Genomic DNA, 16927 nt, shown 5'->3' with positions numbered 1-16927 from the left:
CGTACACTACCAGGAACTGGCATCATTTGTGCAGGAAACTGTCCATTGATCCGGGTCTGTGTGGGCGACTAGCTGACATTTTGAGAAGACAAAAAAGCAGGAGAAAAAAAACAAATACTTGACATTCAGTTTAAATTACATTCTTTATTTAATTCATGTGAGGATACAGAGAGAGGAACATTTATTTAGTGATGATAAAATGACATTTTAAGGCATTCATAATAAGCCTGATCTCTCAGGTTTTTCAGGACAACAGAATCAGATAACCGAAAACAATTAGGAGCGTTTCTTTTCGTCCAGCCTAATGCCTGATTCTGAATACAGTAAAATTCTCTTTCATTAAATCAGACAGTGCAGGTCAGGACTTCAAGTATCCAGTAAAATAAAGAAACTTTGGCAGGGTAGTTATCATCACAGATAGACACGGTACACACATGTTGAATGGCAGGCCTTCAGTAGAAACAAATAATTTTCAGGATGAGTCAGTGTACAGAGATAAACATTCCGGATGTCACAGGCAATAGCCTCCTATGCCAGGCTTCTAGGCTCTACAGTAAAGGACACACAGTTGGTAAACAATACTTACGCAAGTGCATCCATTATAGCTGCAGTGCCGCTCAATATCCACATGGGGGCAGCATACAACAGATCATACAACACAGTCAAAAGTAACACACACAGCCACATTCTGAACCAGGCAAAGCTGAAAGACAAAGCTTGGGTTGAGGAAAGCTTGTGGATAGCTGAAACATACATGCCTTCAGAACTGCGGGCAGAAGATAAGAGCCACTATGTCCATGCTAGGTTCGAGTCTTTGGGATAATAAAATAATGTTTCTCTGGATAATAATGTTGGGCTGTCCCAGTCCCAGGGTCAGACCAGTTGTGTTATTCATCCCACAGTGGTTAAGAGCAACATTAATCACATGACACAAACCAAGAGCACATTCACAATGCTAGATTTTTGGCAACTCAATTAGTGTGTGGGAGTATTTAATGTGTGTGTGTGTGTGTGTGTGTGTGTGTGTGTGTGTGTGTGTGTGTGTGTGTGTGGGTGCACTGTGAGTTTAAGGCGTTATCAGCAGGAGCAGCCACCCTGGCTGTCTGGTGGCGTGTCCTGTAGACTAGGGCCTTTGTGATTGGCCAGCGGGCTCGGATCTCCGTTCATGCTTTCGTTCATCTTGTCGCAGATGACGTCCACCAGGCGGTCGAACACCTGCTTCACGTTAACGTTGTCTTTGGCACTGGCCTCGAAGAACTGGAACCCTGGGGACGTGCAGAGAGAGGGAGAGAGAAAGAGAGTAACAGGGAGAGGAAGGTAGAGAGAGAGAGATAGAGAGGGGGAGAGATAGAGAGTAACAGGGAGAGGAAGGTAGAGAGAAGGAGAGAGAGATGGAGAGTAACAGGGAGAGGAAGGTAGAGAGAGGGAGAGAGAGAGTAACAGGGAGAGGAAGGTAGAGAGAGGGAGAGAGAGAGATGGAGAGGTGGGGAGAAGGAGGGAACGAGAGGTGATTATGATCAGTTAAATACAACTTGAGGCTTGTTTTCAGTTCAACCTGAGCGTACATATTTATGTTCTGGGTGTGTATGTTTTTATGGTCGTTAAAATGTCTGTTTGAGAGAGAGTGAGAGCGAGAGAGAGAGAGAGAGAGTGTGTGTGTGAGTGTATGCGTGCGTGTGCATGTGTGTGTGTGTGTGTGTGTGTGTGTGTGTGTGTGTGTGTGTGTGTGACTAACCAAGCTCGTCTGCCAGTCTCTGCCCGTCCTCAGTAGGGACCAGCCTGTCGTCCTCCAGGTCACACTTGTTGCCCACCAGGATCACCTGAGCATTGTCCCACGAGTACGTCTTGATCTGGGTCGCCCTGGAATTAGGAAACAACAAGACCCATTTACCACCACTGGAGACCAACAGTATCTCCTTTTCAAAGGAACTGTAGTAACTAGTGTGAAATACCTCCTAATAATGTGTTGGAAGGCTGATTCAGCTTGGTAATCAAGCCATTCAGGACAACATCACTTGGGTCAGTCGTGAATTTAGATTGGATTGACATACTCTTTCAATGACTACAATTCGACTATCAATTGTATGATAATCAGTCATTTAACAGGTAAACTGAATGTGCAGGTAAACTCTATGGGAGTACACCCACCAGTCCTGCACAGCGTAGAAAGACTCCTGGTTGGTGATGTCATACATGAGCAGGAAGCCCATGGCTCCTCTGTAATAGGCCGTCGTGATAGTCCGATACCGCTCCTGACCTGCTGTGTCCTGTTACCATGGAGACAGAGTGGGATGTTAGTAAAAGCCAGCACCTCACTTAAAACCTCGCCGTTGCTGGTCACACACACGCACACACACACGCACACACACACGCACACACACACGCACACGCGCACACACACAGGCACACACACAGGCACACACACACACACACACACACACATACCGCAGTAATAAATAGACAGCTGCACAACATTAACAGCCTGCTCCACAATCCAAATGTGAGCCAAATGTGATGAGGGTCAGCAAATAGAAAATAAAACCTGTCATGCCACATGCAGGTAATGGAGGACTACAAAGGGTTAACCGTGCTGCCACGGGAGGCTGGTGTAAATCATTCATTCACTTTTCCGAGGGAAACCCCTCCTTGCACGGCTCAGATGCTCCCACGCCCTCTATGTACACCAGGACACAGCGGTGTCAGTGCCACCCAGGCAGAACCACCCCAGGGCCTGACGGAACGCCAGCTGTGACTAAGGCCCCGCGCCTCCACGTGGTCAGGTGAAACCACATGCCCTGCCTCCATGAGCTCAGTTATGACAGCTTAATAAGAACGTTATAATCCAGTTATGACATCTTAATAAGAATGTTATAATCCAGTTATGACAGCTTAATAAGAACGTTATAATCCAGTTATGACATCTTAATAAGAATGTTATAATCCAGTTATGACAGCTTAATAAGAACATTATAATCCAGTTATGACATCTTAATAAGAATGTTATAATCCAGTTATGACAGCTTAATAAGAACGTTATACTCCAATTATGTCTTAGTCATGACAGCTTAATAAGAACGTTATACTCCAGTTATGACTTTATGTGTTTCATTGATTTAGGACTCGATACAAACTGAAACAGCTGTTACAGCTACACCTACTGTAAATGTCTGATTAAGCATCAACCTCCAGTCAAAACTGGACGACAACGTGCTTATTAAGCTGTCATAACAGAGCTTTCGTCTATAGATGGGTGTATATAGTGTATAGATAGTGTCTATAGATGGGTGTATATAGTGTATAGATAGTGTCTATAGATAGGTGTATATAGTTAGTGTATCAGTGGACACAGCAGCAGGATATTGTGTGAGACGATGGTGAATCCTATCTGGCAGAGTAATAGACTTGTCTTGGGTGTCAGATTGCACCATAAGCATATTCGGGCAGAGACACTTCATCTCCATGCATCTTTCATGAGGTGGCTGCCAAGGGACGATGTTGAACATCAAGTGTCATTAACTCGAGTGTGAGAGAGATGCATTTCAACCGCGCACACACACACACACACACACACACACACACACACACACACACACACACACACACACACACACACACACTATGACAGGCACCATAACACAAGTACTGTTGCCATGGGGGCCTTATTTGAAGTGAGGCAGTTGACATACATCCTACATCCTCCTCACTCACCGCCAGACAGCTGTCTGTCAACAACACTGTGGGTACGGTACACAGAAACTGATTATTCTTATTTGCAAAACCTTCCCCTCCTTCCTCCTGTTGGATTGGCTGATATAACCATGTGAAAGACACAAAGCCCATCCCGAAGTGGTCTAGCCCATTTTTGACCCTCCCCTCCCCGCCCCTCAGTCTCCCCCTCACCCAGATCTGTAGTTTGACCCTCTTCTCCCCTCCCCTCCCCTCCGTCCCCCCCTCCCCTCCCCTCCGTCCCCCCTCACCCAGATCTGTAGTTTGACCCTCTTCTCGTTGCGATAGACGGTTTTGACTTTGAAGTCAATGCCCACAGTGCTGACGAAGGCGGAGGTGAACGAGTCGTCAGCGTAGCGGAACAGGAAGCTGGTCTTGCCCACGCTGCTGTTGCCGATGATCAGCAGCTTGAACATGTAGTCAAAGTTCTGGTCGGCAGCATCCTTCTGGGCCTGGGTCTGCTGGCCGGGGTCGCTCGCTAACGCCATCTAGAGGAGGGGGGGGGGGGGGACAAACAGGTGACGTAAGGCAGGGGTATTGATGACTGGATGAGAGGAGATACAGCAAGCCATTGAGAATATGTTTATCCACCAGATTGTCAGATTGTTAATGAACCTGTATGTAATGATTTAGGTGGTGTCGTAATGGATCATGACGCTGTGAGGTGATCCCTTTGAATGAACCACCTGAAGATAGGGAAAAGGACTTTCTCTCCACCCTAAGTCCCTCTCTTTCAAGCCCTCATCTCCATCCCTCCGTCTCCATCTCCCTCTCTCTCTCTCCACTGGCCCCTACCATAAATAAAGCCAGCATGCTCAACTCTCTCCCTCCATCCCTCCCTCTATTCTCTCCGTCTCCATCTCCCTCTCCCTCTCTCCACTGGCCCCTGCACCATAAATAAAGGCCCAGTGTGCTCTCTCCCGTCATCCCCTCCCTCCATTCTCTCCTTCCCTCTGTCTGCTGGACCTTGCAGCATATCAGGCACGCAGAGCAGAGCAGAGCTCTTCCCCTGATTACATGCGTTTCCCTGGAGACCAGCTCAGCACAAACCTGCCAGGGTCATAAAAGAGGGCCTGCTGGGCAAATCCAATACAAACTCAGCAAAACAGCCACAGCAGCACAGACACCAGAGATGTGAGACAGTGAAAGCCTTTGAAAAGAAAGCACAGGCTGCTGCTTAAAAAGCCACGCATTTAGGCAACGTGTAAAAATCCATCATCAATATGTGCGTTTGCAACCGATATTCACAACCATTGATTGGGCACTGCGTAAACATCATTTCATGCCATTGACAAATGTGGCAGAGCTGTTTAAGAAAGGTGTGTGTGTGTGTGTCGACCTGAAAAGGGGTCGGGTCACTTGTTTGAGGTAATGGGTGGGAACCTTACGCTCCTCTGAACCGGATATGACAAAATCAACAATAGAGAACATGAATTACTGCAGATGCAAATTGTTTATGCCGTAAGGCGGATGAATGAATAAATTACCGATGCAAGTCAACAGTGTTCCACTGCGAGGCAATTGCGCGTATTTATCTAATCTAAACATCTTGTTTTACTATTGACAGTAAACGCTGCAACTTTGATGGCCTTCTATGAGTGATGGGAGAACTGGTTATTTACATAGTCACTGCCCAAATGAGCTTACAACAGCTGTCACCAAACCGCAGCTCTTACAACGTCATATTTTTAAAATAATCACAGGCAATACTATGTTCTTTGCTTACTTTTGCTTTTCACATCGCCAATTGTATCTCTTCACAGAGAACCATATCTTCCATATCTTCCATATGGCTGATTATAGGCTATTCCATTTTACCTGTCGGACTATGAAAATAATCTATCGGAAAAAGCAACCACTCGGCACCTTCCTTGAAACTTTTTGCCCCATGACAACATATAACAGTCAACCTATTCTTACTTTAATTTCTGTGCGAATCGTCCGTGTATGTCCACTCCCTCCACTCCCGATCCTCAACGATGTTCCCTTCTCGGTTACAGCCCTGCTCTCCCGGATCTCCTAATCATCACCGCTCCTTTGGCACTGGCAGTAGCCTTGAATGAAAAGGCTGCGGAAGTTTGACAATATTGCCCTGATGTGTCACCGGGTCGCGATGAATCCACGAAAAAAGTCCCGACATAAAATGTAAAGTGTTGTTTTATAACGGCCTAGCGAAGTTTACAGGTGTGCGACACGGCTGTGCGTGGAGTGAGATGCGCATTGCTTCATTGTTTCTTTTGGGGGCGTTTTTCGCTCATACTATTTGCTCCCCCTCAAGCAACATGGATTACATCTGACATCAGTTCATGGTGAATCTTTATGGGAGATCAAATGTAAAGCCAACGCTGTCCTTTAATGTATGTATGTATTTTTTTTCAACTGCTTTTGTTTTTAGTTTCTTTTCTTTTCTCCAAGTGCAATTGTTAATAAAATGTAAAGTTTAAACATTTATTATACAAAGTACAGTACAGGCAGTAATAATAACAGCAGTTTTGATGTGCTCAGTAGGCTATCAGACGTGGTTAACGGTCAACGGTCAACGGTTTTGGTTGAACGGGCTCAATCAGGCTGAGTCAGTCAGTCAGTCAACCGTCTGCATGTCTGAATCCTCCACTGCCTCGATAGCAAGGGAGGGGTAAAGGGAAGGAGTAACAATGCAGCTGGCACAGGGCTATACAGTATTAAGGGTCTGGCTCCTACCACCCAGGACTCGTATAAATCACGTTCTTGCCTGACAAAAAGTATGGCTCAGGGCATTGAGATGCAGCAGGCCTGCCAAGCTGCAGTAGTGTGCAGTAGTGTAGATGAAAGCGGGTATTTTATTTGAGCAGTGCTTAGTGTGAGACATTACAAATCCCTGAGTGCAACGCACCAGCATTGGTATTCATCAGTAGAATCCATCCTTCTCTGAACTGTCAGGAAGCATGGGATGAGCTAAATTCACAGTATTGGTATTCTACTGCCTCTTTACCACCTAAATCATCAAATCACATTTAAACAATCATAGAAAATACACATATGTGAAACGCAGAAAATAACTTACAGATTCAACTGCCTCAGTCATCAGTTATAAAATCACAACAAAACTGTAATAAGAACTTACAAGGTAACTTTTGAATAAAACAATGTAAAACAATATAAAAAACGTATTGTCATACATAAATAATAAAAGACAAAGAATGTCATATAAATGTAAAAAATAAATATATTTTTTTTACCCTGAGTTTAAATGACGCACTTTGTTAGTCGGTAAAGCAATATCTTCTACTACTACCGAACTCAATCACTCCTTCAGACCAATTCCTCTATCCCTACAAAGACACAGACACCACCGCCATTTTGTCACTGACTATAGAGGCACGTTTGAGATGGAGGGAGGGTGGCGTTGGGCCGGGTCGTTCATGTACCACAGCCTCTGGAACTCTGCGATGAAGGGCTGGACCAGGTCCGGCTCCTCCGTGACCAGGACGTTCTCCTTGTTGCTCTGGATGGCTGTCAGGGTCCAGTTGAGGGAACCCATGACCAGACGTCGACCGTCCACAACCACAAACTTGTGGTGCATGTGCACGGCGCCTGAGTCACACCTCACACTGATACCTGAAGGAGACCAGGGAGGAGGACACACACACACACACACACACGCACGCACGCACGCACACACACACACACACACACACAGGAGAATCATGTCAGGTGAATCATGTCACGTGAATCATGTCAGACGAATCATGTCACGTGAACCACAGAGTGAGACAACCGTGTGACCGTGACAACAGATTTGAAAAGGTTAGTGGAGATAGCCCCTGCATAATCAACTAGCACCCCCCCCCCCACCCCACCCCCCCTCTCTCTCACACACACATTTTAATTGACTGTGTTGACTGATTGCCAATTCAGTAGGGATAGTGTATCTTAATTAAGTTAAAAGTGGCACGAGAGGGAGAGAGAGAGAGAGAGAGAGAGAGAGGGGCATTCATAACATCAACAGAAACCATCTCCGGTTTCTCTGGATTTCTGTGACTCAGAGGGCTTGTGCTGGCAAGTCCCCCTCAGAGCAGATCTCATCAGCTATCTATTCATCACCATGGGGGTACCAAGTGGGTCTACTTATGATTCTCTGTTTAGTACAGACGGAATGGAACAGATCTGATGAGAAAGATACGGGTCATCTCATCAACGTCCCTTCAAGGCTGCATATAAGCACAGGCATATTTAGTTGACTAAACATGGGAGCTCAGGGTGGCGGTTGACATATTAGGACAAGGCAACACTTAGAGTTGCTTTATGACATGGCATATTTCTATCAGACGGAAATATCTGTTTGTTATCTGTATCAGCCCGGAAATTCCCTACTGGTTAATCCCTTCATTCTACAGGAAAATGTACTGTGTCAATACAGTCTTGTTTCATTGCCAGCGTTAGAAAGGATTCCTTCCCTGTCTGTGGTTGAATCTCAAAAGTCTTTCCTTGATTCCTCCCCTCCCCTCCACTCCACTCTCCTTGCCTCCTTCTCAAACTGTATTGGTGGGGAAGGTCGGCAGGGAAGAACCTTAAATCTCCTCTTCTATTGCCCTTAGAGAAGGAGGATTCAACCTGTGGCTCTAGATGTGAGTTCACTGCCATGCATACCTGCCCGACGGAGGGTCCCTATCTGGGAGCCAGTGATGACGGTGTAGGCCATGTCGGTGAGGATACGGATGGCGATGCCCCTGTTATGTAGCGTTAGCATGGCGCGGCTAAGGTCTGTGTTGGTGAAGGCAAACACACACAGGTCCAAGGTGGTGGTGGCAGACAGGATGTGGCCCAGAAGGCGAGAGAAGGAAGTCTCCAGGCCGTGTGGCAGGGGACAGGGGCACGGTCTGGGGGAGGGGGGAAACAGTGAAAGAGAGAGGGGGGGGGGGGGGGGGTTAGGTTAAAATACCACTATGCAGGACTGTCAACAAATGTAATAAATAAATACTTCATATAGCCTAGATGGATTATTATTTGATTAATAGTTAATATTAGCCACACACTCAAGAAGTGGCATGTAGCAAAGACTCCATAAGCAAGGTTCTCAACACAATTTAGACATTGATGTCAGCTAATATATTATAATTGAATGTAAAGGTAGAACAAGTGTTGGTTACAGTGAAGGACTGAAGAGGTTCTCCACACAGCCGATCTGCGAAGGGAAGAAGAAGACCTCTTTCAGGGGCCCCCTGCAGCCACGCCTGAGCCCGAAGCGATGGGAGAGCCAGCCCAGCCACTTCACACCGAGGGTAAGGGTCACCAGCCCCAGACCCACCATGTTAACTGTCCGCACCACTGACATCTAGAAAGAACGGAGAGAGGGTGATGACAGTTCAGGATGAATGTTCCTCTAAGACCATTCATCTATCTTCTGTTTTAGTATCTTACCTATATTTTGATTTGTAAAATGTATTGTGTTGGGACGTTGTGATAATGTACTTGGAATAAAATGACATGCTTTGAATGACATGCTGGTAAGCGCTAATAATGTTGATAATATGGTCCTCTGTGGCTCAGCTGGTAGAGCATGGCGCTAACAACGCTAAGGTTGTGGGTTAGGGTTAGGGTTAGGGTTTGATTCCTGCTGGGACCATATATACTGAACAATGTGCACTCACTGCAATGTAAATCGCTTTGGATTAAAAGCGTCAGCTAAATGGCTTATGTTATAAAACTTGACATTATAGTAGATGTCTGAGTTGCGGACTTTTGGGGACTTTTTAGCAGTTTGTAATCAAGCCCATGGGTCTTTGCAAGCAAGAGGGCACGCTACAGCACGTGTCGGTCTGGAAAGCAGGGGGTAGTTCAGGGATCAGGGAGGGGGTAGGGTGGAGCTTTAATCAAATGCAGCCTGGGCAGAGCCGCAGAGTATGCTTGCTTCATTGCTAGGATTTCTAACTAACGTCTTGATTCATTGCTAGTATTTCTATCTAACTGACTTATATGGACTAACGGGCACATGTAAAGGGCTACACATTTCTCTGTTAATTAATCTGGATACAGTTTACTAGATGGCTGTCACTCATTCACAAGAAGACCGGTCTCTTTAACCAGCTAGCCGTTAGCTTGACTGGCTATGTAACCTACCCCCATGGTTGAAGCTCTTTGCTCGACTTGTTTTCAGCGCGAACCTTTAAATCAATGGAGTTTTCCAATGCTGTGGACGTCCAGGTCACTGGCGCCTCTCGCCACGTTGGTGTGTATGTATTACAAATACTGCTACCAACAGCAGGCTTTTGTCAAAGCATGCTTTTTTTTTTTTTTACATTGTGTTTCTAATCTTCACACGTTATGTTCACACATCTTCTTGCCTACTTCAAAACTACCTGATGAAATAAGCCATTATATGCTATTTTTGTCGCCCCCTTGTGGATGTCAAGGAGGGCGAAAGAAGAGGCGGGGGAGGGCACTGTCAATCAACTTGACAGACGTTCTCCAAACCAACGACAGGCGGAGAGCGGTAACTTTTACGCCAATCAGATGACAGACTTTACTGTCAACTTCCGGATCTCGTTGCAGTCAGACTTCCTCCTTCACTAAAACCCGAAACGTGTGCTTCCAAGGTAAACACTAAACAAGTAATACACCTTATGTTATAATCGTGTCATTCCTAATTCTAGATTATCCTGTATTCTCCATTATAATTTATCTGAGATATGTGGTAGTCGATTGGATGCCGAACTTGTACTTAGCTTTTGGACAAATAACTGAACATTTGTCAACAACACGATTTCTTCGATGACTTCACGAATGTTACTATGTTATTATGTAATATATTGTTGCCTGTGTAGTTTAGTTTACGTTGAGTAAACAAGGCGCACGGTTTCGTCTTGTGATCTTCTTTTTGCTCTCCAGAATTTAGCTCCACGTGAAGACAGCCATGGGACGCCGTAAGTCCAAGAGAAAGCCCCCCCCCAAGAAGAAGCTGACAGGAGATTTGGACACCCAGTTCACCTGTCCATTCTGCAATCACGAAAAGTCATGTGATGTCAAAATGTAGGCCATTCACCTATTGTATTAAAGTCTATGCTCTGCACCAACAAAACAAGCCTCTATTCTCAAGACAACAAGCAACATGACACTATTTCAAACACAAAGTTGTTTGTTGACCTGAACCATCTCATGTTTTTTACTTTTTCAAACAGGGAAAGAAGCAGAAACACTGGGATAATATCCTGCACAGTTTGCCTGGAGGAGTTCCAGACCCCTATTACATGTATCCTTTCAATGGTGTACAATAATAACTGTTGTTATAAGATACTCTTGTCATTATGAGGTTGGATAGTTATTAGTTTTTGTACAGTTTTGTACAGTTACTCATTCAATGGATGATCAATGAGCTCTTATTACAACTTTATCATTTCATTAGGTGACATCCATCATTGGTTTGGCACAATGGATAAGCAGGATGCAATTACGGCCCCTTCACACAGACTGATATCTCATGGAATATTTTTGCAGTTATAATGTCCTTACCTTACTTTTAAAGATCTGTCAGAGGCTGTGGACGTGTACAGTGATTGGATAGACGCTTGTGAATCAGCCAATCAGTAGCCTTCACCAGGGCTGAAGTCATGTTGGAAAGGGAAGAGGGTGGATGAGTGGAGAAGAGGGATGACCCTGGTCCAATTCCACCAATCCCTGCAAGTCTTCAGCCCAAGCTTGACCCTGACTCCCACTCGCCACAGAGGCTAGGATGGACCAGCCATTTGTAGTCATAATCAGCCAACTTCCTACATTAGTTTTTAATTTATTCAGAAACCCTAAACAGTTGTTAGTCTTTATGACTCTTTTTGGTCTGTTCTTGACCTTAGTGGTTTACTACTTTATAGAACCTCGGTTCACAATCGTTGTTCCCCTACTCCCTCTGACTTCTAGAGATGTACAGTGTTAGTTCATTCCCAGGGGGTATAGACTACAGTACAGTGTGTTACGGATTCATGCTTAGTTTAGCTGCTGAGCTGACCAAAAAAAGCTGTCCTAACAATCTATTGTTGCTTCCATCCTTCTGGTCTCGATTGGCACGGCTTCTCCCGTTTCACAAATTAGTGGATTTAGAGGAGATGAGGAACAAGGAGTGATGTGAGGGGTTGCAAATATCAGGATATGTCCTGAGCGATGAATTCAAGATTTAAACCCATAATTCAGAGTGTTTGTTTATGCAGTTAAAATATCAAATAGTGTTGGTATATTTTTATCCAAATGCAACTCGTATTTTATTAAATATATTACAAGTGGGAAAACCACAACCTTTGTATCGATTTGACTAGTTTTTGCTAGAGTGATTGGTTTAAAAGGGAGGTCAGAGAGTACAAACAAAGGGTAAAAATAACAGGTCCAAAATTACTTTGATTAAAGCTGTTTGTTTTAGCATCTCATACAGGGTTGGGGTCATTGGATTTGAATTCAGTCAATTCATGAAGGGGTAATGTCTGTTAATGTAAACAGCTTCTCATTTTCAGTTAAATGAGATAACATTTAAATGCTCTACTTGCAATCATTAAGTTGTAAGTTCAATTTACTTTCTGAATTGACAGAATTGAAATTCAACTGACCCCAAACCTGATCTGAAATGAAAATAAGATGCCAATGATTTTAGAATTGGTTGCCCTTTGTAATATTGTACAGATTTTTATGTGATGAATAAAAAGTGATGTATTTAGACACCCAGAATGTCTGTTGTGTGTCTTTGTCAGATTTTGTTAATCAATTATTGTAAGAAAGAACTGACCATATTGTAGAGCAACAATTTGCAATAATAGGCCTTCAGCTCAAGAAGTAGTTTGCTTCCCAGCGCATAAACATTGACAATCTCTGAGCATGTACTGCCACCAGGTGGTAAGAGATGGAATGACAGCCTCCCAGTCCATACCGAAGTAGCCTGAGTCTGTCGAGAGAGTTACACTGAAGCAGTGGGTCCAAAGAGAGAGGGAATGAGAAATACAGGCGGATTGATCCACAGTGTCGATTTATATATATATATAGTACATCGTGAAAATTGAGGGGGGGGGGGACAAGGACTAACCAGGAAAAAGTCCCTCGAGTGAAAATGAATGAATGGTGAAAGACTCACACCACGGTTTGATGAAACAACAGGCCCTTCTACAGAAAGAGCTCTCCACTCGGAAGATATCTATCAACTGCCATCTCTAACACCGCTCTGAAGGAGCAACGCTTCTAACACAGCACCAGATGGGGAGAGGCTGCTCAGTGGCAATTCTCAAATCAAACCACACTGTAATTACCCGGCAGTGGGTGCTAATAGATCAGATATGGAGTGCTAAACTGTCTTATGCAGCGAGTGTATTACGTGTGCGTGCCCATGCATGTGTTAGCCTGTACTGTGCATGGATGGATCCCAGCTGGACATATTGATAATGCATTATTGCAGTGCAGAGGGGGATGATCACAAGGGAGAATTGTTATCAGTTTATAATCTCTCCCTCTCTCTCTCTCTCTCTCTCTCTCTCTCTCTCTCTCATTCTCTCTCTTTCTCTCTCTCTCCCTCTCCATCTCTCCCTCTTCATTCAGCACACGAGGTCAAGTGTCACTCTCCGTCTCCGTTGTCAAGGCTGCCAATCACCCATACAGCGCGCGGCAACGGTTTCCAAGGAAACAGAGGGATTCGGTTGCTAGGCACCTGGAGCTGTGCTCACAATAGTCATTTTGTTACTTAGGCGCACTCACACACACACACACACACACACACACACACACACACACACACACACACACACACAATAACAGGGACATGCATGATCAACAAGTTTAGTACTGAACATCGAAAATGGACTAATTAGAAGCAATGCAAATGAACAAGGCATTTGCTTACAACTACATTGCAAAGCAGTCTGCCTATGGTGATGTATTGCATATGTTATAAAACAAAACAGTGCCATGAAATAGCTAGTTCTGCAGGGTAAGCTTACATCCTTGATTTATAACACTTGTAGTAATAATGATAATGTACCTAAACACTTTTTTTCCACAGCACCTATTGCACTCTAATCTGCACCCATTCATCAACAAGACCTGACACCAACGCTTCCCCCAGACTCCTTCCTTCCCCAAGTCGATCAATCAAACACATAAACATCCATCATTCCACCTAAAAATAGCTCGCCACACAAGATCAATTGATCGGTTATGTTCCCTGAACCCGGTTAACTCGCTCCAGCGGGGCCTACGGTTGTCGTACTAATACACACAATGACAGCTATTCAGCTGGCTGAGTGGTCAAATGTCAGCCAGTGGTGCAAGCCTCAACATGTCCTCATTCGTTACTGTCTCAAGCTGCTGCTGCTGCAGCTACAGGCGTCAAACTCACACGCTCAGATTTAGCATGTCGAGTTATAAATAGGAGGGGAGATGGAGAGATGGGTGCGAGTTGTGGGTGAGGGTGACGGTGTGTGTGTGTGTGTGTGTGTGTGTGTGTGTGTGTGTGTGTGTGTGTGTGTGTGTGTGTGTGTGTGCGTGTGTGCATGTACGTTATAGTGGACCATCGCTGAGGTGTGTGTGTGTGTGTGTGTGTGTGTGTGTGTGTGTGTGTGTGTGTGTGTGTAAGTGTGATCACTCGATGGACCCTGATGGCTTCAAGTCACAACATGGATCCGACCAAAGGTGGTGTATCTTACTGACTAGAGACCATACTCACTCACTCCTCCATAGGTGAAAAAAAAAAGAGAGTTAGCCTGCAACACCAATAGTTCTTAGCATAATGTCTTCATTCATCCGTTGTGGTGAGCGAGCCTCTTAGCTAATGACACAGCTTCAATGGTTGACATAGCTTCCTCTCAGCTACGCGTATTCTCAAGCAATAACATCGACTTTCTGTATTATTAACCCAAGAATACCCGTGGTCGAGAAGGGAGCACAGAGTCCAGCCTCCTCATCCCCTCCATCCATCCTCTCTCTTTCTCCCTCTCTCTCTCTCTCTCTCTCTCTCTCTCTCTCGTTCTCTCCATCCTCTGTCCTCTCAGGCGCAGTGTCGTGCAGTTGCTTTGAGGACCATTCGAAGGAGGGGAAGAGGAGTCGTAGTCGCTGTTCCCTGCAACGACGTGAGAAAGGAAGAGGAGGGAACATCTTTGTTTAAGTTGGGTTTGAGAAAAACGAACGAAAAGTTGAATGAAAAAAATTGGATCGCAGACAGACAAGAAAATAAGGCGACCTCATAAAAGGAAAGAAGAAAAATGTTCCACACACCGTGTTCATATAAACGAACTATGTACACCATAGATATAGAACACAGAATCTCCATGATATACACAAATAAGGACAGACATATTTACCTGAAGTGAACAGGCTAACAGTTTCTATTCCCAGGAGCTCTCCACGTTCCCCCTGTATCAAACAAGCGTTTAACCTAGCACAGAGGGAGAGGCCAGACACACCAATTATCAAATGGATGTCAATGTGTGTTACACAATACTGAAGGGATCCCAATTATCAAACATATGTTTTGCTCTCCCTCCTCGCCCTTTTGCACCATCCTTACTATCTCTCTATCTCCTTCTCTCTCTCTCTCTCTCTCAAGTCCACTCTTTCTCCGCTCGCTCTCTCTCTCTCTCTCTCTCTCTCTCTCTCTCTCCATATTTGCCTACCTCCCTCCCTCCCTCCCTTCATGCATCCACACACACACACACACACACACACACACACACACACTATCCCATTGAGAATTAGACACCGTCAGCCGACTCACCCCCGTCCTCACTTGCCAATTAGTGAGCCAGTAGATGTCAATCAACAGCTGAAGGGGGAGAGAGAGAGGGGGGAGGGAGAGAGGAAGGGAGGAAAGAGAGGAAAGAGAGGGAGAGGGGGATGGGGGGAGCTAACATGCATCAGCACCACGGACAGCTCCCAGTGGAGATCTCAGGGCTGGTTTATAAACATGAGTTTACTCCTCTCTCTCTCTCTCTCTCTCTCTCTCTCTCTCTCTCCCATGCTCTCCCTCTCCCTCCCCCCCTCTCTCTCTCATGCTCTCCCCCTCTCTTTCTCTTTCCCTGGGCTTATACATTGTGACTGATCATGAATTATATATTTACTACATCTCCTGATTAATCACATACATGGCATTACATGACAGCGGTGCAGAGGAGAGCAACAACCTCCAAATGCTTCCCAAGACCGAGAGAGAGAGAGAGAGAGAGAGAGAGAGAGAGTCCTGTCTGCTGCTCCGTCAGTATCTCTCACCCTCAGCCTTCATTTCCTTCCACGTCGCCATCGACAACAAAGTGACAAAACAAACTAGCCCCGGCGTCGAGACCCCGACACCGTCTCCCACATCGCCGAAGCCTTGCCGCTCCTGTCCAACTAGCCATGTCTAAGCTGATGACAAGTGAGGTGGAGACGTCTTCACCGCCTCCTGCGGACCGTGCGGTCAGAAACGAGCTGTCAGAACGATGTGCAAAAACACAGCCTGCTTATGCACCGTGGATGGGCCTACAGTGCATGTTTCAGAATATCCGGTTTACTTTACTATTGTGATTTAAAAAAAAATGTTTTATGGTTATGTATCTTATCTACATTTGGCTGTTTATACTGCAAGGTACGGGGTATAGATTGTAGATAGATTGATCATGTTTCATGATATGATCATGATATGGGTTTGAAAATATGAAGAAGGGCTGATTGTAAGTGTTGCATTGAAGCGATGCCTGGCTGAATGTGAACAGGTTTATTTATTATGACTGTATAATCACAGGTGGTGATATGAATTTAGCATCCACTGTAGAGTGGCGGCCCTATTTGAGTTTCCTGGTTGGCTCAATAGACATAGCATTGCTGAGCTTGTGCCTGGAGATGTGGACCATCCGCATTTACATTACTGGTTAACTGCTTGGAACTAAAGTGCGTAAAATATATCCCAGCTGTAAAAATATTTATCCTTTTGCCGAGAACAGCAAATCTTTCCAGGCATTAAGTACTAGCTGACTCTATAGCAGGATGCAGTAGTATCTTGAGTACCTGACCTTTGAGGGCTTTGCAGAATTATGTCAACATGACTGATTGACTGATTTCAATCTAGAGTCTAGGGGCCGGTTTCCCGGATACAGATTAAGCCTAGTCTTGGACTAAATAATATTTTCAACAGAGAATCTCCATTGAAGATGTCATTTTAGTCTAGGATAAGACTTAATCTGTGTCCAGGGAAACCAGCTCAGAAGTGTGGATAACAGAAGCATCCAGA

The 16927-nt window shown here is 45.0% G+C and overlaps 4 protein-coding genes and 1 pseudogene across 5 annotated transcripts in view; 2 read left to right on the top strand and 3 right to left on the bottom strand.

Annotated features, from left to right (window-relative positions):
- The window catches only part of klf1 (Kruppel like factor 1 (erythroid)), a 165735-nt gene that overhangs the window by 61578 nt on the left and 87230 nt on the right, over positions 1–16927 (top strand). The window lies entirely within an intron of this gene.
- rab3da (RAB3D, member RAS oncogene family, a) lies at positions 136–5949 on the bottom strand. The gene is made up of 5 exons (XM_083693837.1): positions 5647–5949; positions 3978–4214; positions 2149–2267; positions 1736–1860; positions 136–1265 (listed from the first exon to the last, which is right to left on the bottom strand). The coding sequence occupies exons 2-5, from the start codon at positions 4212–4214 to the stop codon at positions 1078–1080; spliced, it is 669 nt and encodes a 222-aa protein (XP_083549963.1). The 5' UTR covers positions 5647–5949; the 3' UTR covers positions 136–1077.
- On the bottom strand, positions 7076–9040 carry pld6 (phospholipase D family, member 6; the record flags this gene model as incomplete). The annotated part of the gene is made up of 3 exons (XM_083693632.1): positions 7076–7323; positions 8356–8585; positions 8856–9040. 3 exons carry the CDS (start codon positions 9038–9040, stop codon positions 7076–7078), a joined length of 663 nt encoding a protein of 220 aa, XP_083549758.1.
- LOC310821476 (transcription elongation factor 1 homolog) lies at positions 10051–12230 on the top strand. The gene is made up of 4 exons (XM_083693538.1): positions 10051–10301; positions 10594–10734; positions 10884–10954; positions 11228–12230. The coding sequence occupies exons 2-4, from the start codon at positions 10619–10621 to the stop codon at positions 11290–11292; spliced, it is 252 nt and encodes an 83-aa protein (XP_083549664.1). The 5' UTR covers positions 10051–10301; positions 10594–10618; the 3' UTR covers positions 11293–12230.
- The window catches only part of LOC310821545 (phospholipid phosphatase-related protein type 5-like), a 26618-nt pseudogene continuing 26172 nt past the window's right edge, over positions 16482–16927 (bottom strand). The window contains exon 9 of the transcript in view: positions 16482–16533. The product of the transcript in view is annotated as a phospholipid phosphatase-related protein type 5-like (transcript). The remainder of the gene's footprint in view (positions 16534–16927) is intronic.

This window comes from Argentina silus (genome assembly GCF_951799395.1).
Source record: "Argentina silus genome assembly, chromosome: 22".
NCBI classification, from domain to species: Eukaryota; Metazoa; Chordata; class Actinopteri; order Argentiniformes; family Argentinidae; genus Argentina; species Argentina silus.
The sequence above is the reverse complement of the archived record's forward strand: the minus strand, read 5'-3'. Positions and strand labels throughout refer to the sequence as shown.

Excerpts from the sequence above, each read along its gene's own strand:
- rab3da (XM_083693837.1), bottom strand. The coding sequence starts at position 4,214 with ATGGCGTTAGCGAGCGACCCCGGCCAGCAGACCCAGGCCCAGAAGGAT. Across the intron at positions 2,268-3,977 it reads GGGTCAAACTACAGATCTGG|GACACAGCAGGTCAGGAGCG; the intron begins GTGAGGGGGGAC and ends CCATGGTAACAG. Across the intron at positions 1,266-1,735 it reads GAGACTGGCAGACGAGCTTG|GGTTCCAGTTCTTCGAGGCC; the intron begins GTTAGTCACACA and ends GCACGTCCCCAG.
- LOC310821476 (XM_083693538.1), top strand. The coding sequence starts at position 10,619 with ATGGGACGCCGTAAGTCCAAGAGAAAGCCCCCCCCCAAGAAGAAGCTG. Across the intron at positions 10,735-10,883 it reads AAGTCATGTGATGTCAAAAT|GGAAAGAAGCAGAAACACTG; the intron begins GTAGGCCATTCA and ends TTTTTCAAACAG. Across the intron at positions 10,955-11,227 it reads GTTCCAGACCCCTATTACAT|ATCTGTCAGAGGCTGTGGAC; the intron begins GTATCCTTTCAA and ends TTACTTTTAAAG.